At 37.5% G+C, this 24,089-nt stretch overlaps 4 protein-coding genes across 4 annotated transcripts; 2 read left to right on the top strand and 2 right to left on the bottom strand.

Annotated features, from left to right (window-relative positions):
• Positions 1 to 4,174: 4,174 nt before the first annotated feature.
• GCK72_024506 (uncharacterized protein) lies at positions 4,175 to 7,516 on the top strand (the record flags this gene model as incomplete). Its single annotated transcript, XM_003117783.2, has 5 exons — positions 4,175 to 4,313; positions 5,477 to 5,623; positions 6,962 to 7,067; positions 7,168 to 7,291; positions 7,406 to 7,516. The coding sequence occupies 5 exons, from the start codon at positions 4,175 to 4,177 to the stop codon at positions 7,514 to 7,516; spliced, it is 627 nt and encodes a 208-aa protein (XP_003117831.1).
• Positions 7,517 to 8,211: 695 nt separating this feature from the next.
• GCK72_024505 (uncharacterized protein) lies at positions 8,212 to 9,885 on the bottom strand (the record flags this gene model as incomplete). Its single annotated transcript, XM_003118042.2, has 9 exons — positions 8,212 to 8,238; positions 8,299 to 8,464; positions 8,517 to 8,663; positions 8,713 to 8,891; positions 8,938 to 9,081; positions 9,130 to 9,193; positions 9,289 to 9,515; positions 9,564 to 9,743; positions 9,793 to 9,885. The coding sequence occupies 9 exons, from the start codon at positions 9,883 to 9,885 to the stop codon at positions 8,212 to 8,214; spliced, it is 1,227 nt and encodes a 408-aa protein (XP_003118090.2).
• An 8,147-nt stretch (positions 9,886 to 18,032) lies between these two features.
• Positions 18,033 to 19,506, top strand: GCK72_024504 (uncharacterized protein; the record flags this gene model as incomplete). Its single annotated transcript, XM_053735920.1, has 8 exons — positions 18,033 to 18,168; positions 18,222 to 18,364; positions 18,412 to 18,519; positions 18,572 to 18,819; positions 18,869 to 19,015; positions 19,064 to 19,210; positions 19,256 to 19,349; positions 19,399 to 19,506. The coding sequence occupies 8 exons, from the start codon at positions 18,033 to 18,035 to the stop codon at positions 19,504 to 19,506; spliced, it is 1,131 nt and encodes a 376-aa protein (XP_053579486.1).
• Positions 19,507 to 19,786: 280 nt separating this feature from the next.
• GCK72_024503 (uncharacterized protein) lies at positions 19,787 to 22,359 on the bottom strand (the record flags this gene model as incomplete). Its single annotated transcript, XM_003118382.2, has 14 exons — positions 19,787 to 19,852; positions 19,905 to 19,983; positions 20,031 to 20,115; positions 20,201 to 20,267; positions 20,316 to 20,522; positions 20,570 to 20,675; positions 20,726 to 20,806; positions 20,853 to 20,976; positions 21,021 to 21,075; positions 21,131 to 21,265; positions 21,315 to 21,587; positions 21,659 to 21,777; positions 22,055 to 22,222; positions 22,272 to 22,359. The coding sequence occupies 14 exons, from the start codon at positions 22,357 to 22,359 to the stop codon at positions 19,787 to 19,789; spliced, it is 1,653 nt and encodes a 550-aa protein (XP_003118430.2).
• Between the last annotated feature and the right edge of the window lie 1,730 nt (positions 22,360 to 24,089).

Here is a 24,089-nt window from a genome sequence, read left to right as displayed (position 1 = left end):
CTCAATTGGTACCTACTTTGAAATCGTTTTGTTCCAATCTCAGCCAACGTTTCTCACGTTTTTCTTTTTATCACATTTGACGCCCCTTCTCAATCGCCTCCCAAAAAGTCACATCTAGTACTTTGCGTAATTTTTTTCCTGGAATCGAACACGAGTAAAACTGCAAACCTTTTCAGTAATTTCACCGGGATTGACCGAATACCAACTCACACTCTTTATCCACCCACTGACAACCTAGATCATTTTTTTCTGTTTTTTTTCTCTCTTTTAATTCTTCTAAAAACCAACCCATCTGCATACTTTAATTATTTATGTAAGTTTTTGTGTCTTCACTTTTTCATTTCATTCGGTTTCATGCAATTGTGTCGTCGAAACGGAAATCTAAAGTTAACCCCTCCAAATTGCCAAAAATTTCCTGTCTTCCCCCCTCATTTCCCAAGTATCCGATAATTCATGTGTTTTTTTTTTGTAACTTCCATCTTGATGGTCACAGTGATTTCAAAATCTTTGACTTTTATCTCTCCCATTTTGTCTCATGACGTCTCAACCTCTAATGAATGAACTCGAAATGGTTTTCAAAAAAGTTACGTAAGAGGTAACCCTATCAAGGTGCCACTATTGTACTGAATTTGGTGGTTACGACTGTAGGATATTTCAAGCAAAGAGAAATCTGGTTGATTGCTATGTAAAAGTTGCTACTCAAAAATTTCTAGGTCAATTCAGCCACTCGAAATGTAAAAATCTGAGGTACACTGACTAGGTCAAGATAGTCTTGTGGAAACTTGCTTTTTCAAAAAAACTGTGCTGCCTTCGTGGTGATTAAAGTCATTTCTTAATACCCACGACTCCCTTAGCAACTATTTTTTCTTATGAAATTTATTTCCGTTCAGTTAACTTAAAAAATGCTATTTCTTAAACCTAAAAACTTTCCATATAGTTTTGACTAATTGACAGAGAAAGCAGCATATGAATCAACACAACTTCTCCATTCTCTATTTGCTTTTCGAGTTAATTCCAAATGCTCTGGTAACGCAAAAACGGAGGGAACTAGAGGAAGTGAGTGAGAGAGAAACTGTTTGTCTTCTTTTTACTGTGCTGATTTTTTCTCCCATGATGTGCTTCCTTCCTCTCTCTCTATAGCTCATAAACTCTTTCTTTTTTGTGCTAACTCTGCTCAATAAGATGGTTGAGTTGTCAGTGTAAATACAATCACTGGTGCCATCATCATCGCCTGCTTGCGCCTAGTCGTAGCCTGAGATTTTGTATGGACAACATTAAAATTCAGGGTCATGCAAATATCAGAATGACTCGTCTCTGTTATTTGTTTCATTGTTTGTTCATCACATCACAAAGGCGCCGCATTTTTGAATTTGAATATGCCCGGTATTTGAAAAAATGTTTTGGTGAGAGAATAAAAGTGCATCTCTTCGTCTGCTACTTTGAATAATATCTTCAAAACTTTTTCTGACATTTTTCAATTTTTGACTAAAAAATCAACTTTTAAACAATACACTCTACCTTAATCACTCTAATAATTTTTCATTCTCCGGGTACAACACGAGTTTCTATTGTTTTTGTTCATTTCGATGAGTAATTCTATTGCTCATTCTTATATAACAGGTGTGGCTCTTTAATTGGAATATGGGTGTGGTGGCTTGACTCTAACGTGAATAGATCATGTTACTACGATCACACTGCGATAACAATTTGTTTAAAAAGGAGCACGAGAGCGGAAGTTTGGAGTTAGTTTTAGTGGATTATTATTTTTAAACTATTCCGTGTGTTTCAGTTTTCTCTATTCAAACTGTTTTCAATATACTAATATAATATCCAAAGTTTTTATATTTTTGAAATCATAAGGAAGTGTTGTTGAACATCTTTTCAAAATAGTTCGTAGGTTTAGTCACACTTTTCATTATCAAATTAGACGCATCTGTCAGATCAAAGGTATTTCGCCGTCAAAGTACAATTTGTTTTTTTCCTTGTCAACTATTTTCACTTCCTACCACTTTTTCTCTAGAAAATTCTCGCGACATTGGTAGTAAGCAGTACTAGGAAGATTACCAGGGGGCAACCCGACGGCAGCGCATCATCATCCAATCGTCAGGTCCACCGTCGGGCGCCATCACCATTTCTCATGTTGTCTCTGTATCTTTCCCATCATTACCTTGTCGCCTTCTCCCATTTTCATCGTTGTCTTTGTGTTCTCCTCCAATTTCTCACTCTTTTTTTCCTCCAAACTTCTTCCTGCCAGGACATTTTGCATTCCCGTTGCTGTTTACTTGTCTCTGTCTTTCCATTTCTCTTCTCTTGTGTTACTTGCGACGTAGATAAACGGGGCACAAGTAAGCAAGAAATTGTCAATGGATCAAGGAGAGAATTGGGAAAAAAGATTTAGAATAGCAATGACCACTGCGGGCATGAAATGGTCGTGTTGTGTGTCTGGCCCCTCAAACAGCGCAATGAACTTGTACTTTCTCTCACCTATGCAGGTTTGAATAGTTGCATGCATTTGAAATATACATTTATGCATGACGCGAACGAAACATTTACTGTTTTTCACTACAAATTATATCTACTGGTCACAATACCATGCTTTGTTTTTCTTCTTCTCTGGCAGCTTGCATTTCACATCGTCTCAATTTGAACAACCTCTCTTGCCGCCTTATCATGCATGCTTGCAAGTTTATCAATCGTACGACGCGTTCTCGTGTGCATCATCAAAATGTATCTCTCATCAGTAAATCAAAACAAGAAGAACACCCGTCGCCCTCCATCTCGTCATTATCACTTAACCTAGTCTTGTGTCTGTGTGTCGTTTGTTGCGCGTACATCTTCATTTCGCGCTCCCGACATCTGCGTTCACTCCTTCAAATGCGAAATCAACAAAAATTGATCGAATACAGCTGTGGTATTACAGCGCGGAGCAGACCGACAACAAACTGGGGTCCTTTTGCCAAGCCCCTCTTGCCTCACCCTTTGGCAAAACGATGGGCACCTCTAATTTTTTGTCAGCTGGCCAACGACGTGATATCCTCTTACCCGACCAGCATCTCTGTGCTCATCTACACCCCCTCGGGCCTTCTTTCTTATCAACACCCACATAAACTAAACAACAAATACTGCGAGATGAGTTCAAGACAGTGAACCCCTCTTTTTCATCATATACTCTCTGAGTGCAAAGATGTTAGCTTACACACAAACACATATGTGCCTCCTTATTATATTCTTATGTGCTGCCGCGGTTTCAGTCACTCGTCCTCCACTATTTAATTGAGAGCTCATATTTTCCGTTTGTTCAGTATCTTGTTCTCAATTTCAAAGTCTCTTGACATTTCTACCCGCTTTTACGAATTAATTCAGTTATAGCGCTTTCATAATGCAGTATAGAATTTCATAAACATTTGAAAAACTATTAGCTAAGTCTAGATGCAAATATCACTTTCAGCTTATGACTAACAACATGTTCTCATTGAAAATGTGGTCTCCTATTTTTTGTTTACAAACATTCTGTGTTGATGAACACCAATAATTATACTAGACATTCTAGAAATATCTTATTCACATGTTAGTTATTGTATTTGTATTTATTCTATCGAAAATCATCAGTAAATGGGGCGAGAGGCTGTTGAATAATTTCTTTGTTGAATAATTTCTTTGTCTTTTACCAAAACTGCCAATAATTTCTTCCTTTTTGCTGATTTTGGATATACCTTAGCACCGGTAGGAAGGGAAAAAAGGCATTTCGTCTTCCTTGTGCCGGAAGAAAGCATTTTTCCAATAATTCAGAACTTTGGAATGTGGTTTTGATGATGATGGAAATGCTTTTTTTTGCCTTTTTCCCCCTACCGATATTTCTTTTTTCTATGCTTTCACAAGCCGTACAAAAACGAGACAAAAAGCGTTGTCCCTACCAGAGCAACATCATAACAAAAAGTTGTCATTCTCTATTTCCCATCATGCCAACGTACTCCCGTACTTTTTCCTATACTAGAAGGTATGCCTATAGTTCTCCAGCTCTTCCTACACTTTTATTACGTTTCAAAGTTTCAAGTTTTACGGTTTTGTTTGTGAAACTTCTCGATCTTTAACGACCACATGAAATCATAACTCTGCTATCATTTTTATCTCTATGAAAAGTGTTTTAAAACTTCAAAAACGTCATTTTAGAGAAATGTCGGAACGCCGTATCGACGTCAACCGTTCCAACTACTCGGTCATCGACAATGAGTTCGGAAACATGCGTGACCGTTTCGAGCAAGAAATGCGTCGTGTCGAGGAGGAGATGAAGCGTCTTCGCAGCGAGTTCGAAGGTTAGTAAAGTGTTTTTTTTAGGAAACTGACACATCGACTGAGAAGTAGATAAAGAAATTTACAAATTTTTCTGGTTCCTCATGTTAAAAGCTCTCAAAAATCTCGTATTGATAAGAAATCTAATAGATTTTATCTATCATTCATCAGCTTCAGGGAAAACCTTCCTTGGAAAAGAAAAAAGCAAAATCCATTAACTCGAAGAGCAGATAAGGATTCTATCTGCTTATGACGCGGGCAAAATTCTCAACATATTTTCTTGTGATCAAAACTCAAACAAAAAAAACAAACTTGTTGGAAACTTCTGGCTTCCTCCTATTTTTTGTGTTCCTTTGTATATGGAGAGTCATAAAACTGTGGCCTCGAACATGTTCGAACCGAAACATTCCGCCTTTTGAAGTATTTCATCACCGAATTCTTTTTTTCTTCCAGTTTCAACTCTTCGAGTTGCTGCGTCAAACTTTTTCCTTCCAACTCGAAAAAAACCTTTAGGAGACAACTGTTGTTCGTGGTTTGTCCTGAAACCTTATGACGACCAAGAGATGAGCACATTCCAAAACAAACACATGAACAAAGTAGAAAACAATTAAGATTTTATCAGGGTTTAGTTTAGGACAGCAAGAATGGAATTCTGAAGTCTTCTTGAAAACTCATAGGAAGCATTTTTGCATAGTATTGTGTGCAGAAGATGTGTTTAGGTCAGAAATCGTTTCTGAAGACAACAAACTTTTTTCTTCTTCTCGCTGCATGCATATTCTCGCTAAATTTTGTTTTTGAAAGAAAACTTTCCGCCGCTTATTCTGAAAGCCTCTTGACAATGTTATGGGAAAAAAAACCAAGATGGAGAAAAAAGAACACAAAAGAAAAAGAGGACAACGTCATTTTCCGGACCCTCACTGACCAAATTTCATTTTGCGGCTCCTAATGCACTGGAACTGCGCCAATTCGCCACTTTTTCACGTTAACCACCATTTTATCTTGAGGATGTTGCTTTTTTCTCTAGTTTCTTTTCTTTAATGTTTATTCAATCTTGATTCTGATACGAACGTACTAACATATAGGGATATCTCACCGTGTCAATTAGTTAAACACAGTGGATACAAGGTCATCTTGCGCTGGGGTGAAACATTCGGGAGTGATGAGGTTCAACGGTTCATGATTGCAGGTTATCGTCCAAACGGAGGCGCCCCAACTGCTGCCATCTCCAATCAGCCGTACAACGCCTACTCCACTACTTCTTCTCACCACGAGACTTCCAACCGTACCGGTGGATTCGGAGGAGCTCCACTTCCACCACCATCGTCGTTCCACGGTAAGAATTAAAATGTGTTTTACGTCAGTTAGGTATGTCTTCGGAATGGCTGACGTTGAAATTAGTTTTTGCGTTAAAAATAGTGCTCAGAAAGGTTCAAAATCTAAACCTAGAAGCTTTTTTTAATAGTATACTTCCTATGCGCATTCCCAAACGTTCATAACATTTTTTGTTCCAATTCAACCATAAAAGTAACCAACGGAATGTCTCAAAATGAAGAAATTCTCTAGGCCCGCATGCCTATGTGTGCCTAGCGGGGGCACTTCTTCATCCTCCTTTTCCTTCCTTTTTTGTCGTCGTGTTCCAAATAACTGGCCATGCAAAACATGTTTTCTCAGACCCTCGACGCTCCACGTCAATAGCTTTTTCATACAGGATTCTGGATTTTTGATTTGGTTTTGAAAAGGGAAAGTTGAGATGATGTTTCCATCATAATCGAGATAACGCATCGGAAGAATTTTCAAATTTCAAATTTCGGGACGGAAAATTCTGTCATGAAATAGACGGGAAACAGAGAATGGGAATGGCGCATCATTGAGCGTATGAAATTATCTGCGACGGGCATCAATTTTGAAAATTCACTCGTTTCATCTTTCAGTTGGTCATTTTTACCCTTTTTATCCTGCCCAAGTCATAACAATTGGCCTTTGAATGATTCCACACTATTAACCCCTCCATCATCAATCAGAGCAACCCTCCAAATTTCAAAACGAGCATGATAGGAGAGGGTCAACCCAAACTTTCGTCATTTCGCTTTGTTTTGTTTTCCGAGTTTTGAGAAGACGGAGGGCAAACTAAGGGCCTAAAACGAAAAGTAATGTGTCGTTGGAAATTCCCAATAGCACAATAGAAAAATGCCTCCCAGATTTTTTTTCTTTTGAAAGGCTTTATATTCGTCATTTTGAACATGGAATAACAAAATTTGGAAAATAGTCTTAATATCGACAAAAAACAACTAAGAATATTTTTTTATTGCGGACCAAAGATTTTGGCATTTTCCCAAGACATATGAGCGTACGTATTGAATTTCAGAAAAACTTCGTCATAACGCATTTCATTTTTGGCATATTCTATTTTCACCATTCCTCCAGATCCCAAAGTTACCCTCAATGCTCTTATGTTTTATGTTCGCGCTTGTGTCTCCTAGCCAATTTGAAAGTGGAATTATTACACAGTGGTTTTATGCACTAAGCACATCCATCCACATCCCCGCGAGGTCACATAGCCTTGGGACCGCATAGCAACATTTCGGCAACATCATTGCAACCTCGGCGACGGGTCGCTCCATTTTCTTTTGTGCTACGTTGCTTTTCATTTTTATAATATTCTTTCTTTCAGGACCAAGCGACTTGATGGCTCACCGTCCAACCTACGATCCATACTTGGACAACTTGAAAAGTCCACTCATCAAGGATGAGAGCGATGGGAAGACGCTTCGTTTGAGGTAAAACATTTTTGGAAATTTTTTAAAATCCGTATTGAATCAATTATAGTTGATACGAGGTGTAGTCACATCGCAAACAAAAACAAATTTTCAATTAAAGATTCGACGTGGCCAACTACAAGCCGGAGGAGGTTACTGTCAAGACCATCGACAACCGTCTTCTTGTTCATGCTAAGCACGAGGAGAAGACTCCACAGAGAACTGTCTTCAGAGAGTACAACCAGGTAAAATATATCTAAAGTGATAAATGTGTTTTGATTAGAAATTTCGAGAAATTGAAATGTTTTTTTTCATCTACACTCGAAAAATATTGTTCAATTATAAAACCTAATTTTCAGGAGTTTCTTCTTCCAAGAGGCACCAACCCAGAGCAAATCTCTTCGACTCTCTCGACCGACGGAGTTCTCACCGTCGAGGCACCACTTCCACAATTGGCTATCCAGCAATGAACATGAGAATGACGATCCTTCCCACTAAGTACCGCAAAAATTTTCCTTAATAAATCAACCGCCCCAATTCTTTTGTAGTGTAACTAAAACTGAAACTTGTAGACAAAACCATAATCTTCATCCCAAATTTTTCTTAAGACTCGCTTTTTATCCGTAATCTGTCCATCCAAACGCCTTTTCTTCTACAAATCTTCTTGGTTGTTCATTATTTTCTGGAGTAAACATTCATATTTTCTCTTTTTTTTGTCAAAAAAACAAATTTTAAGACCATTTGATTTATCGAAAATTTGATACTGATTGCAGATTACCAGGCAAAGCAAGTAACGTGAAGACTAGCAAGACACCACAGGAAAACGAGTATAATTGAAGAAAAAGTCAGATTAAAGAGCAATAATTTCGATTATGATGAGAATTGTTAAAAGAATTCAAAAATTCCCCGTGCAATATATGAAAATAAAACCAACAAGAAAGGAGAAGCGATTGGAGGCAACACTAGCAAAGTTATAGAGACAAAACAAGCGAAACGGAGGAAATGGAATTGTAAGAATTGAGTTGGAACGAAATGGAGAATGGGCGAGAACAAACTGGGCAAAATATAAGTTTTTAATTGTTCTCGGGAGCCAATTTGTAATTATTTATCCGTAGCTTCGAGATGGTCGAGACAGCTGGTTGATGATGTGAATGGAGAAGTGCTGTTAGATGTTGAATGTCAACATGACTGGCTGAAAATAATTTTTTTAATTTTTTAGTACTGCATTCTTGTCAAATAGATATTTACAAACCTTATGATCTCCAGTGCAAGTTTCCATTCCAAATGATTTATACTCTGGTCCGCCTTCTTTCACCAATCCGAATGCATTTTTGTTCATCAGTACTCGATCACACCATGCTGGGGCTCTTGTCTTCATGAGGGTTTCAGAATCTTCTGGATCCTCACTCCATGGGTATCTGAATACATTCAATTTTTATTTAGATTATAATACTTTCAATAATTTCTTACGTTGGTGGGAAGTTAATGTTCATCTCGAACATGCTCTTGAAGTTCTCAGCTTCCTTATCGTCATCTCTGTATGATTGCCAGTCGTCCAAGAGTTTCTTATGGTTGAAATAGTCAAACTTCTTCTTTTCGATTCTGAGGACACAGCTGCTGAAATTTATTTATGCTTTAAAAAACGTCTCTGTGTTAATTTCCATACTTTTGACTGTCATCGCTGTCTGACTCCCTGCGGAACTCAATTGCAGAAACTGTCCTTCTTAGATTCTCAGATGGGTGTGCAGCGACTTGAAGACTGGCAGTGGGTGTCTGAAGACCATCGGCCAACGAGCCCATCTGCTCTTGTTCAACGGGATGTGGTGCGGTCCGCTCAGTTAAACGCTGAAACAACATTTCTTTTATTTTCTTCATTCACGTCATTAATTACGTTTAAGAAAGAGCGAGAGTCCAATCTGAAATTAAGGTCTCCGAATACGAAGAGCAGTGGTGTGCATCCATTCTCCAAGGCAGACAACTCAGAGAGAACAAAGTCGAGTGCTCGCTTGCGGTTTTGGCTGTAGAGTTGTGGATTCTGAATTTTTGAAAATGAGAATGATTCTGATAAAATGAAAATACGAACCTCGTGGATAAGAGCCAAGTTTGATTCATCATGGAAAAGATGAGCATTGACAAAATCGAATACTCTGAAAACAATATGTCTTATTATGACCATCATAAATTATTTAAAATTGTCACACCGGTCGAAACGTCATATCCAATGTCATAAGTCATGACCAACCTGTTTGCAATTTTCCATCGTGTCTGCATGTATCCCTTACGTCCCCATTTGATAGAAGGCCAGAAATCTTTTGGAAATTTGTGTTTGACGACGTATGGATAATTCTCCAATCCATGAGTAACCACTTCCTTTGGACTCGTAAGCTGTTCATATTTCTTTGTGTGGAAATTAAACTGAGAGACACTGGACCACAATGACCTCTTGATGAAGCACAATGCTCCGAGAGCCTACAAAATGAAATTTATAAAAGTTTTCTGGTAGATTTTCAAGCTTACTGTGTATTCAATAGCTTCATAGTCGATATCAACATAAGCTCTCAGGAGGTCAAACTTTGGAAGTGCCGTGGATAAACGACTGATGATAATAGGAACTTGTTGAGAACATTCTGTGAATTTCTTCCCGCCAGTTTCTTGCAAATGAATGACAAAAAACGATGGATCGACATAGTCAACTTGCTGGAAAACGACAGATGAAAATGGAAAGGACGGTCTCGATAAAACTTACATCAGCGACAGTTTTGACCCACGCTGCGTGCAATCGAGCATCTGGCTCGAACAAAGATCCGACGTTCGCCGTTATTAGCAAATATTGAACCATTATCTGCAATAGAAATACATTAGTTGAAAGAGTCAAGAGTTGGAGAGAATTAGGATGTGAAAGAAATGAAGAGTCGAGATGAAAGGCTGCGGGCATCAAACGGCGGGATTTAATTTTGAAAAGACGACACATTTCAAAGGGATGAATGTATGAATGTTGTCTGTGAGGGCTCAAGAATAAAAGATTATTGAGTACATTTTACGTTATTGGAAAAATGGAATTGAAAAAGAACAAAGAGGAATCAAAACATATGTATGTTAATGAAAACTGACATTCCGTTGTTTTTCTGAATTAATTTTCTGACTAATTTTTGACTAATTTTTTGTTTCAACAGCACAAAAAAAGAAAATGGGATGTAAAAACGTCACTATGAGTTTTGAGCGAAGGAACTTGTCAGTCATCTAGAAGCGGAAGAAGAAGAAGAAAATGACTGACAAGAAAAGAGGTCAACGAGAAATGTTGCAGCCTTTTCACAGAGCAGAAAGCTTTTCTAATGAATTTTTTCTATCGCAAATGAATATTTCTCAGTGAATAAGGCAAACGTTCAAAGAATTAAACAAAAGTTGCGATGATTTTTGTGTCCAAGGACAATGTAAAACAATCTCCCTTTTTACCTTGTAAGGCAACCATTGGAAAAACGGGTTTCGGGTTTTGAAGGAGGCGGGCCCAGGTCAAAAATCTCATCCTCCTCAATGTAAATAATGTCTCGCCCAAGTTTTCCTAAGGAATTCGACTAAACCAACAACGATGACATGACAAAATTCAATTTGCTGAGAACTTTATTCTCGTTTTCTTTTCGTTTTCAATTTTCAATTTAATTAAGACATTCTTCCGTTCGAGTAATTGCATTGGAGTAATCCAGCCCAAATCTCGAGTATAAATGAATTTTGAACTTTTAAGTGGTTGACATTGACAAATGGGAAAAAAGAGGCCACACAAGAAAATTATGCATGAGAGGGAGAGAGCCCATAGATAGTGAAGAAAAAGAGTAGTAGCAGGGAGAGAGTCGTCTTGCTCCCACCCGAAAATATTCAGCGAAAAGCTTCTGGGCGTAAGAAGAAAGAACAACAATACTAACAAAGATGGCAGATGTCATTTCATTCAAAATTTAAACAATTTTATTTTGACTAGTTGAGAACACATAGTTTAAATACTGAAGTTTCACTCAAACCGTTCGAACTAATGTAAAGTTTTTCAAAGTTGATCTAGCAGTTTGTTAAAAGTATGTATTTAACAAGAGAAACCAAAAAATAGTTTGGCGCGAAGTAGCAAATATTGATGCACAGTTTTTTCCTTTCAAACTTTCCGCTGAGTCGCTGACAAACTGCCATTGACAATATTGTCAATACTTTGATTTTCTATTGGAAGACTTTTGCCAGTCAAGCAATTTGATAATCTCAAGCACAACAGACAAAAATGACGACGAGGTTTTGCTTTTGCTTTCACCGTAATGAAAATTCGAGCTTTTGTGGATTTTGATGAGCTCGTTTTTCTCAAGGGTCGCCACTTTGGGTTTTATTTCTTTTTTATATGTCAGCGTCATGAACAACGATGAGAAGGAAGTCAGAGAGAAACAGGAAGTCCTGGGGCCATGTGATTATCATGTATTCAGATTATTATTCCCTTTTAAATCTTTTTGTTTTTGGTTACAGATATAGGGAAACTAGAAAGTCGCATTGAAAAGACACTGCTGAGCAGAAATTGAATCTTACTATTTTTGGTAAACAGAAATCTGAGTATGGGTTTTCAAAAATTTTTGCTCGCAGATGTTCCCCAACATTTTGAAATTGAGGGTCAGATTTCTAATGATATGAACTCCTGTTTTCCAATAAAATACTCATGATCTGGTTTTCAAATCGAAAACTTATGACTATCGAGATCAATTATATGTCTTCCGCCGATCACCAATAATTCGCAGACCTGATCAAAACATAAACGTTGTCAATGCAGTATGTGAGGTGCTTCCATTTTTGACAGCAAACATCGTTTGGTCATGCCGACGAAGAAAAAAAGAAGGTCACGTCACAAAATACAACAAAAGGGAAAATGAAAAGGTTCTAAGGAGAAGATAATTAGAGAGGCGTAGAAAAACGGAACACAATGGAGAAGAAAAAACGAAAATTGAATGTAAATCGGAATTTGTTACATTTACATGCGTCTCATGTTGCTTTACGTATTCTTCAGTAGGAGCACGCCTCGTATCCGTCGATTTTCATGTCATTCAGACATCTAAACGACCCTAGAATATAGGTGCAACAGATGGGGGGAAAAGAATGAACTGAAAGGGGGTTTCGAAAACAACAATGCATGATATAGAACGAAAAGAAAGCATAAAAACGATGAAGCAATCGCGTCAAAAGAGAGAACTCAATTGGTGGGGGGATTGAAGAGCTTGGGGGATAGAGGGGAAAGAGATATTGTCAACACGCGTTGAAATTTTAGAGATGGGAGAACTTTTTTGAAAAAAAAAGATGATTTTCGCAGTTTTTCAAGTTTCCGGGACGACCGACCAACATCCATCGCTTTTGTGAAAATGTATGTGGATGAAGCCAGATTTTGAAAGAGAACATTGGGGAAGTTTCACACGCATTATTCAGTCATATTGTATGGGATGCTTTCAAGAAAAGTTTTCAAACAGGGAGGGGCGACCATACAGAGAAGAAAACTTTTGAAAAGATCACAACATTGAATAGGAATGAAAGGGGTGAACATATAGATCTGGTTTCCAAAAGCGGCACGTTTTTCCTAAAGTTACGTGACTACTTTTTTCCTAAAGTTACGTGACTACTTAGGACTGAGCACAATCCAAAAGCTATTTTAAACGAAAAATGAAAATAAACTAGTGAAACTACAGGTGCAAACTAAATGAAAGCAGATAACCCGTTCTGCAGTAGTTTTACAACACCTCAATATCTATGTACGGGAAAGGGAAACATTTGAAAACAACACTTTCTCCATTTTGTCTCATCGGAACTGGAATTGGGGAAAATGGAAAGTGAGAGGAGACGACTTCAAATAATTTCTAATGATTGATAATGAAGTGAGAGTGACCTGCGATACGCAACATTATATCAAAATATGGTGGACAACGATTGAAATTGAAATGGGAACGCTTAAAACTATGATTTTGTACCTGGTGATTCCGGAATCGGATTTCAAATTACTTATGCAAATCAATGCCCACATAGACACACCGTATTTGAATTCCAGCCACAAAGTTCTCAGTCACTCCTCCGTTTTTTGGTATTATAATTCAGAGAATGACTGGAAAAAAAAAAGAAAAAAGTGAAACCCTTCTTTCCTGAAAAAAGGTCACGTTTTGTTAATCTTAAGAAGCATAATTCTTCTTTAACACCACATATTTTCAGTTTCAATATCTACACCAAAAGAAAAAAGTTTGGAGACATTATAATCTGTGTTTCGGGTTTACATAAGATCAATAAAATAAGTACGCGAAAAAATTGATAACAATTGCGCCTCCTCCAAAACGCTTTTTGTGCAGTATTTCTTGGAGTGACGTTGCCACTGCATTCATGATGATATTTACAATCCTTAGGATTGATGGCTGCATACCGAATACCGAAAAAGAGAAAAAATGGGAAGAACTTGTTAGCAAAACTCATTTTCAGAAAATATTGAGGTTGTTTTTTCAAAACATAAAACCTTCAAAAATAACAGGAAACAAAATTGAAACAACATTAGTCACAGAAAGTTATCTGAAGCGTAAAAAAGTGAAGTAAAGATTGTTTCTTAACACTTCCTGCCATGAAACACTACGTAACGTTTGAAAATGGTAAAATGTGACTCAATGTGTGCCAAGACTGAACTGAAAATATGGTCGAAGAGATGGGAATTGCACAAGTTCTCGAGTTAAGCTGACTATCGAATTTGTTAGTGTGTATGTGTGTATGTGTGTGATAAAAATTTCGGTTGCACGAAACTCTTATTAGATAAAAAGAATTAATTCTGCGGGTACACGATGATGATTCCTGTTTCAAGAAGCGAGAATCTTTAGTCTTTAATTTTAAGATTACTGTTTCTTAGAGAAGTATTAGTTTTAAATGTGAAACGAATGAAAACTAATAATAATTAGATTAAGGAAAAAATAAGCGGAAAAAGTGAGTCAAACGGTCTTTTTTTGTAGGAAATACACTGTTCCTTTCAAGCTATTGTGGCTGCTTCAATACGAATGAATCATATTTGTCGGCCGGTGAAAGGAAAACATGGTTGGAAATATATAAACGTGGAGCATTACGTCAAGCGGTATGAAAAAGAAAATGCATGAAAGGAAAGTACGGTCACGAGCACTAGCGAAGTGTGAAAGAAAAACGAGGAAACACGTTATCTTTAGTTCTGACCTGCATCCAAGCAGATCAAAACGGTTTCACGTCACTAACGTCGTACATAAAATGTTTAGGGCACGTAAGAAAATAGGGGAGAAAAAAAAACGAAATTCCAGCTCAATTCAAATTCGATGACATTTTCTTGATAACGCGTTTTGACTAAGCCAAAAAATCATGACCTGTTTGCGAAGCACTTTGTTCTCTGATGTAACTGAAGAAAAACGGCTTGAGTGGAAAAGTACGGTAGGTTAGGTTCAAAAATTATGTAACTGAAACATCACAGTGCATAGTCTGGGAAATTTTACAACTTAATAAGGTATACTAAAACACGTGGAGATGAAATTTTTGGATATCACGGGATCTAAGATAGTTCTTTCCAATAAACAGGAATTCCCACCATTCCTTAATTTCCTATTTGGCGAATACAAAAAAGACCAGTGAATGACTTTTCTATTATTCCATAATTCCTGAAACGGGTCACCTGATTCTAGAATATGTTCGAATCTTCAAAGCACCATCGGTTTTGAAAATCACTGCATTCATCGAAAAAACTTCACCGAAAGAAAATAAAAAGTTTTCCGAAAGAACATCATAAAAATATCCATGTTCTACAAACACAGGTATGTTTATTGAAATCACATGTTTTCTCCTCCGCAAAACATTCGAGAGGCCATCTTGTAGTGTTTTGCATTGAAATCTAAACTGAAACATCCATTTTTATTATTATGCAATAAAATAGAACTGCCTCTATTTCTTCTTTGAGTAGTTTCTATCGGTGACGTCGGCGGCAACGAGAAGGGTCTGGTCAGGAAAAAACTGATAAGGAAAAGTGGTGCATTCTAAGCCTTCCAGCCTCACTTTTTGGGTACGACGCCTGAACTTTGATAAGAAAACTTTAGATTTTCACTTCTCACCTACTCTCATCTTTTTCTTTGAAGTTATAAAATTTAACGGTGGTCGGAAATGTGTAAGAGCTCTCAACAAAATATCAATGTCTATGATAGTTTAGTCATAATGATGTATAGTTTCATGTGAAGAACAGATGGTGTACAAATAAATGGGAGGTGTTTCGAAAACTTGGGTAGTTAAAAAAACATGTTACACAGAGATATAATGGTTAATTACAATGTGAACAGCTGGAAAAATGAGTACATTTGTCAGAAGGTATTCAGGTAATTCGCTAAATAGAGAAGTATTTCCTTCCTACTCTACTAATTCTCTCTCACGCATCATTCCATTTTAATATTCTTATCACTTTAAATGAGTGGCACGGAGTTAAAATCAGAAGAAGAAGAACAAAGACACATACAAGAAACTGTTTCCAAAAAATCAAGTGCTTACGGATGTTTGAGATACTCATATCTCGTGTACCGCTAGGAAAATCTTTGTTCGTTTTGTAATTGATCTTCATATGCTCTTTCCTAATCAACAGCGTGGTGTGGTAATGATGATTTTATGATAACTCACTCAGAGAATAATTTCGAGACGGCAGTGTACGGAATGAACTAAAATGAGAAAAATTGGCAGAAACAGAGGCTTGACATAGGAAATGAAAATGAGTCACGTTTCCAATGTTACAGTTTTTCCATTGTACTGTAATGAAAAACAATTGGGAACAAATTCTTCTGAGCCGTCGGCGTCCGAGATGAAAACAATGACACAATTCTAAATAAGGAAAACACAAATAGGGAGCACTGTTGTTACGTTTTAGAATTGTGATGAAATCCGGAAATGTCAAAAAAACTGATGTGAGAGAATTAAATAAAGAGCCGAAGATATACAAATTTATGTTACGTTTGGGATACGAAAACCTACCAATGTCGATTTTCGATATGACACAAACAAACCAAGTGGAAATACATCACACATAGGTAAATCAGTTTTGAAATTTCAAAATTTGTTAAGTAATTATTGTACGATAGGTGCGTGTACTCGTTTAAAAAAAAGTAGTTTTGATTAATGTGGCAATAACATATGAAATTACTCATCGTTTTATTAATCCCTCACAAAAAATGAGTGTAGTTTAACGCACTTTGAAATCTTGTGTTATGTTATGTTTGGCTTGACGAATTATCTATTCAAATCACTGTTCACTCAGTCTCATCCGCAAATTGTCTCAACAATGACACTTGTCTCTCACATCCCCCCTAATTTTTCCCCCGCCGCGTCAATATGCAACTTTCTGAACTTTGCTCGAATGATAGAAACACTGTAGCTCATTCTTCTCTCTTATTCATTTTACCAAACACATTGTCGCCGTTTGCGAAAAAGTCTGGTCATGTTTGACGCAGCGTCTCCTTTCCCACATGTGTGTTTCAGTCAGAACGGCCCCACCTGAATGAAACATCTCGAGTTACATAGACTTGCTCTGCCGCGCCTCGCAACATGAGCATATCCGCGGATGGCACAAAAGCGACTGTGTTTTTTTGTTAAGGCGTTTGACTGTGTGCGGAAAATGGCGAATACCGGCTTCCACTCTTTCCCTATCTTTTTATGTCCTTTTTTGTAATCGAACACAGTTACAAATTGTGCAAGAATTTGGGTGGGAGGACTTTGTTAGAACACGGGTTGATGAAGGAACACAAAACGAATGCGGTTTTTAGGATTGTGGAATAAGGGCGGGGCTACAAATTGAGGAACAATCTAAAGATAGGAGGAGAGGAGGGCGAAAGCTGGTGCAAGGAGATAGGGAGAACGAAAGGAGCGAGGTAGAATAAGTGAGTCAAATATCAAGTGGGTCGAAACGGTCAACAGCAGTGACCACTCTACCATTTGCCTGGCTCGTGCTCAGCCATCCTAGCCTTATTTTCAATTGATAACAAACCTCCCGCTTTCTTATGGATTTGTACCCATATCTTTCTTTTTTATTTTGTTCTTCGGTATAAAATGCTATTTTTACTAGTTACCTCTTTATTTTTCAATTGTTTGTTACAATATTATAGATAGTTGTAACAGCAAATTGTATTTTTCTCTCCCCAGCTTCCCCTTGGACTTTTGTTAATTTCTCGTTTGTCCTCTTTTTCTTTTAGATCATCTACATGTTTTTAATTTCCATACATGCTCCTTAATTGTTAAATTTTTTCTTCATTAACACATTTCAGGTTAACGAGTCCAATCAAAATGCTCTCGTTACTATCCCTGATCATTGCGTCAGGGACTGTTCTTCGAGCTGACACAGAGGTAATTTTGGTTGTTCTATTACTTGCGCCAAGCTGGAACTTTTTCCAAATTTATGTGTTAAACTGTTGAGTTTGTATTGTTTAGCACAAAAAGTTAGTCTGCCATATTTTCATTACCTGATTTCTTCTACTATATCCATGTCACTATTTTTTCTTTCAAATTCCTTTACACGCCACGTCATTCCGTCCACTTTACCTGTTTTCTTCCGACCAGCGAAACATCAGATCTTGAGAGCTCTTACACCACATGAATTCATTTTGAAAATCACAAAATGTATTTGCCAATCTGATTAGAATTTTTTGTCTAACATTTAACTTGTACAAACAATGTAGTTTTGGGCTATCATTTTGAAAAGATTACTACCTGATAGACAATAAGAAGGTATCTTTGCTCTTAGATAGTCGCCATCGCGAAAGCTATTTGAGAAGATAGTTTGAAAACAAATGACGGGAGAAATGAGGTGATGAGGGTCACTTATGAAGTGGATACTTCTCAAACACCAAACTTATACATATTGATATACTGACTAATAAAATAGATGTTCTGTTTTAAAAGATGCGCCCTGTAAATCACTTTTTTATGACAGAAGAATCCAAAATTAAATTTTTACAGCTATGGGAACCAATGACATACCCAGATCCAAGAACAAATTCCACAGATTGCAATGTCCCACATGAGGGAACGTTATGTGACCCGGACCATATTTTAACAGACACATGGCGACAAACCATTCTGGAGAATATTGAACAACACATGGCTAGTAAGTCACAATTGACTTGATTTCAAGTTTCTTTCAAAACATACTTTCTTTAGAACTGGAAGATGCAAAAATTCACTATACCGAAGATGCGAGCCCGGAATGCAGCTCAAATAGCAGCGGATCTGTGCAGATATTTTTGATACTCGCTAAGAGAATACATGCTGCAAGCAACCAGAGTATCACTACCAATGATTTGGTGAGGAATCATATAAGTAGGAACCTGTTCAAATGTTTATAATTTAGACTCAATTCGGTCATGGCATCCGTGAAGCATTCGGCTTGGATAGTATGCCTTGTAAAAACTATGTACTTGTTCTTGGTGTCGAGTTGGCAAAAGAAATTTATGTATGGGTAAGTGGAAATAACAACAACTTGTACAAAAGTTATCTTTTGTCATTTATAGACAGGAGCAGACCTTGCCATTCCAAAAGAGGCTCTAGATAATGCACTGGCTCAGTACAAAAAATTGTTCACTGAGAGAAATTACATGGAGGGGTTGAATAAAATTGTTGATGAGATTAGTTCGCTTCTCATGGATCCCTACAAGGAGTACTCTACAACATTGGCTCCCGAACTGTCAACGGAAGACACTTCCGGAACAACTTTGGAAATGTCTAGCCCATCTAATCAGACAGAAACCGTGATTCCGACGTAAGTACATATATAAGCTGAGAGCCATTAGCTTTATATTTAATTTCAGATGGATGTACGTAGTCATCACACTTTGTGTCATCATCACCGTTCTCGTTGTTGTGTTTTTTGTTTTATTTATTATCAAGTATCTCAGAAGTCGTTCAAAATCTGCTCAAATCTACCCGATAGAATCAAATCAAAAGACTGGACCAATGTAAGTATTCAAATGTCAGTTTTCACGAAATGTAAATGTTTGTTTCAGATTTAATGTGATCCAAAAACATGACAGCAATGATAATGAAAACTATCAACTGGAAAGAGGAATAGTTATGAATAGAAGATTTAGCATTGATTCTGAAAATAGTCATCAACCGATAAGTGAGCACAGTGAATGCACTGCAGATGCAAGGTTTGTGATTTTCAAATTATTTCCTATTAATGAAGTTTTTTCAAGTTCAATTATAAGTGTCGATAACACTGCAGTAGAAGTAGAACATCACAATGGTTTTGAGACAATCCCACCAGATACAATGATTAATACTGCCAAGGTAAAAAACAATTATTAATATTACTATTCAAACATAACTACATTTTCAGGTGACACTGGACGATGGACATCTCTCAACAGATCGAGTGATCGCCAGACGTAATAGTGATATGCGATTGGCTCCACCATCAATTGAAGACCAATTTTCCTCTTTGTAGTTATCACATTTTCTGGATATTATTTATGCGCAAGACTTCTGAATTCCTGAGGCTGACTTCCTTGTAGGTCACATTTTGACGTGTATATTGCGACGTGTGTATCATTAAATACCAACTTCATATTTTGAACTGTCATTTCTTTTCTTCTGTTGTAAACGATATCAATTCCAATATTCATTTTATTATTCAATCTTATTATTTGATACATATGAAATTGTCTTTCTGGCTGGTGTGAAGATTTTTGATTATTCTTTGAGATGTGTTGTTGAGATGGAAGGATTCATGGATTATCAAGTTCACAGAGAGAAGATTTCGGAAGTGCTCCCAACGGCATAGCATCAGCTTGCTAAAATACAATTATCGAAGATAGATTTGAATCTCTTTCTATGTCTTCTTACCGATTTCATGAATTCAGAGACATCATCAAAATGGCGACGATTGAACTCGTCAGTATTCCTCACGAACACATGATACGATCTAAAAAAGGGCACGTGACCTTTATTTTAAAACAATGGAATACTTACTTGCAAGCGTACTTGCCGGTTGTCTCCGACAAGATGACATACTCAAATTTATCAGATTCTGAGGGGCCGGCCTTGACCAAACACACTGAAAGAAGGCAGGTAATGTATTTCAAAAAAATACCTTTAGATTTCTATGGCCAGATAACAATGAGGTATTAGTAATTACTTACTGTGGGTACGGTAAAGATTCGTCTCTACACTCATGATGTTGTCCTTCACAGTAACAGTTCCTCGCATCTGTAACAATTTTGGTGAAAACTTAACCGGTTTCCGACTGCTTCTCACCTCATGAAGCTCGTTTCCTTCTTCCGAATCACGGAAGAACAGGTTCATTTTGGAGGATTTTCTGTGACTGCTAGCAGCTCCGACTTCCATTCCGACACACGATGTCTTCTTGTTGGTCATTTTGATACTTCCAGTTGAAGACTTCATGTTCTCCAGACTCATGACCGTTCCGAACACTTTGTTGACTACTTTCGGGTTTCCGTAAATCTGAATACAAATTTTATGAATAGATGTACAGGGAGACCGGGGCCAACCTGAGTCCAGGCACCTCTGACCATTTTTAGGTTCATTGGAATGCATTGGTCGCAAGCTTCAATTGGAGTATTTTTCGACGGAGAAGCTCTCTCATTACTCATTTTTCTGAAATAATGGTGATGTGCGAATTTAAACTTTTGTACCGGAATGCTAACCCTTTTAAGCTATCCATTGTTTTGAACACTCCGTTTTCCTTAACTTTCTCTTGTTGTCGGGAAAGTTCACGCTTGAGGGCTCTGAAATACCAATCATTGTCTGCGGGTAAATTATTCAGAGAGATACCTCAATGTAGCCTTTTCATCGGCAGTAAGTTGGCTAACATCATCTGGGATATCAATGTTATATTTTTGTTTAAAGTATTCTTTCAAATATTCGTCGTTCGCAACTACATCATCGTCCTCCAACTCTGCAACGAAACTTTTATAGCGCTATCGTAAAATCTGAACAAACTTCTGTTTGTCGGCACTTTCATCGTCTTTACTCCTCTTGCACGCGCGGTGAGGTACTGTAATAATCGTAAATTGCAGTTCTTCCGAAAGAATTCGATGAAAATTGTTTACCCGTCCACCAATAGTGTTATCGTTGTCTTCAAAATCCTTGGATTCTCCTGGAGTGGTCTCTCCTGCGCCGTAGGATTGTTTCATGTTTTGCATCTGCTTTGCAATAATTTCTTGTTGTTGTTTTTGCATGAGGAGCTAAAACTTTAGACTTTTTTGTTTTTAACGAAGAACATTTCAAAGATACCGCAGCTCCTGCTTGATGGTCAATCATCGCCTGTTGATATCTTCTCTGTTGATCCAAATATTCCATCTGTTTAGCACTATACGCATTCAACTCAGATTGATGTTTGGAAAGTTCCGCTAGATAAGCTTGATTACGAACTGCATTGACAGCTTCTGGAGTTCCGCCTCCACCTGATAGCATTCCAGAAATATCTGGATTTCTCATTCCAGCCATTGCAAGTGCTCCCAAACCATCCATTCCAGCAGAGGACTGACCAATCTTGGTCTGAGACATCTAAAAAATAAAAAAAATATACATATAAAAAATATGTTTGATTTTTCTGAAAGTATTTAAATTTTGCTTACTTCTGGCATAACAGAATAAGTTGATGGTTGATTAGCTTGATAGCTGAATGGATTTCTTGGAGTGTCAGCAGCCTGTGAAAGTTGCGGCATAGCATTGTATTCTGAGGCAGCAAACTGTGCTGAAAAGAAATTTTTGCTTTTTCTGAATCCTCTTAAAATAAATTATGGGTCCCGCTTTTCTGTTACTGAAATTCATCTGCGAAGACATTTTCCTTTCCCCATGCGAATTCCTATACCTGCACTATAATCTTCAAAAAAAGAAGGACTATACACGTGTATTACAATTAATTACCGCTATCTAGTCTTTAGATCATTTTCTCCGACTGGGTGGTCTCCCTCATTCATCTTTTTGGTTTTTTTTGTTCTGACGGATGTGTGTCCTTCAAAAGAACGTACGTGAATAGCCTTCCATTGAAGAGATCAATGGGTTGATAGGTGCCCTTCGAATTTCGGAAGACGGCGTTGGGGGAGCTGGTGTGGGGGCCTCAGTTGGTTTACGATCCATCTCAGGGAACATACTCTTCACAAACGCGCCAGCCATATTAACAGCAAGACGATCAATCACTGAAAATTGAACGAAGGAAATGGTATTCTAATGAACATCTGGACTCACTCTCCTCTCCAGGCGTTTTATCTTCTTCCTTGCCATTTGTGAGGCCCAATATGGCCAGTGCCAACAGAAAAATGGTTCTCAGCAGCATTGGAAGAGAAACCGAATAATCACCTATCGGCTAATGAAATAGAAGACAAAATAGTGAGATAAGGTGACCTAAATGAATGTGGAAAACCGGGAGGCAAAACGAAAGTTGCTTTCTCGTCAAGGAAAGAGTGAAAGCGAGATTTGAGAAGATTCATTCATCTTCCCAATCCCTTCATATCATTTTGAGATTAAGCTTGCTGTCCTGTCCGACCAATGCCTTTCATTTCTCGCCATCATCAAGTATTCCCTGGCTTTTCTTCAATATCCATTGTTTTCCGAGCGGTTGATAACGCGAAAGGGCACGGCGCTTGATTTTCGTTTCTCATTGATAATGCTTGTAGTGTCTGTAGATGAATTCATTAGACAAAAACGATTAATTGACGTATGTGATTTATATATGGTAGTTAGTAATAAATCAGAGAATGAATTTCCTCTTTACAATGGATACTCGAGGTTCAGCCATTTTTTGTGTTATAAATCTTCAAGTAATTAGTTTTTCTTTTCTATCTTGACAATGCGCAAAATGATGGAAGATACTATTTTTTTTTGATGTAGAATACTGTAAGATGAGAAAATTGGTTTTCGATCAGTTTCATACTGCTCCTTTATTTCTTAATAAAAATTTTGAGATTTCTGGGATGATGTTCCTAAGAAATCTATTTTTGTTCCCAGTTGTATGTATTACTACTACAATCATTTCAAAGGATCTTAAAGCTACATTTGGCACACCTATTTTTATAAAGCTACAGTAGAATAATCTTGTTCCAGATTACCCACACCCAATGTTCATTTCGAGGACAGTCAAGGCGCCAAGCAAGGCTGAGATGTTTTCAAATGATAATGAGAATCTGTTACCTTGGAGAGTAATTAAACCTAGTGGGAGGTCAAATTACTTAGTGTGATGTGTCTCTCCTCTCCAATGAATTGAGTACCCTTCAAAAAGACCTCCGTGGGCCTCGCGCCAGACACTGTTCGTCGGGGGCCGAACAAAGAACATTAGCCTTGTCAACTTGTGAAGAGACGAACGAGTTGATGGCGCAACGTGCGAATGGGGTATAAATCTCTAGAAAGGCAAAATGACAGTCTCCTCAGTGGAATTGGAAAGACCCGTGGCGCACCACAGGTGACCGACTCAATTGCAAAAAAATGTGAATCAAAAACCATAGGATCACAGACACATTCAAATTTCCTCAATCCAATTTTCTCAGTAGTGCATTTTGATTGGTTTCCTTTGGTGGTCGAAAAATGCGAATGCGACCAGAAAGGGTTAATTGAATTTTGTTTTGGGGTTACTACGTTCTCATTGCCTGCAAGCACCAGGAACGCAAATTGCTAGCACTCACGGCTCTTGAAACTATCAGAAAACGAAGATCCTGTTCTTAAAATGTTTTGTCATGATATAGATGTTATGTAGCTCCACTCAGATCTCCGTTGGAAAAAACATTGTCAAATATACTTTTACCAAAGTGTAAAGGAAATAAATTTTGCACTTTGAGTCACCCTTCCGTATATCAAATTTTGTGAATAAGACAGAATACAATATTTTGTAACCAATATTTTCAGTGTATAGACATCACTCTATAGTCAGAAACTACGAAAAGCGCAAGTACCAATTCTATGAACAAAGTTCACGAAGAAAATCAAACACTCCGTATACGGTAGTTTCGATTCATAGGATAGGAAGAAATCTAAGATCAATGTGTTTTTCTTTTTCGGAAGACATGTTCTATT

The sequence above is a fragment of the Caenorhabditis remanei genome, chromosome X, assembly GCF_010183535.1.
Source record: "Caenorhabditis remanei strain PX506 chromosome X, whole genome shotgun sequence".
Lineage (NCBI taxonomy): Eukaryota > Metazoa > Nematoda > Chromadorea > Rhabditida > Rhabditidae > Caenorhabditis > Caenorhabditis remanei.
This window is presented reverse-complemented; position numbering and strand designations above follow the sequence as displayed.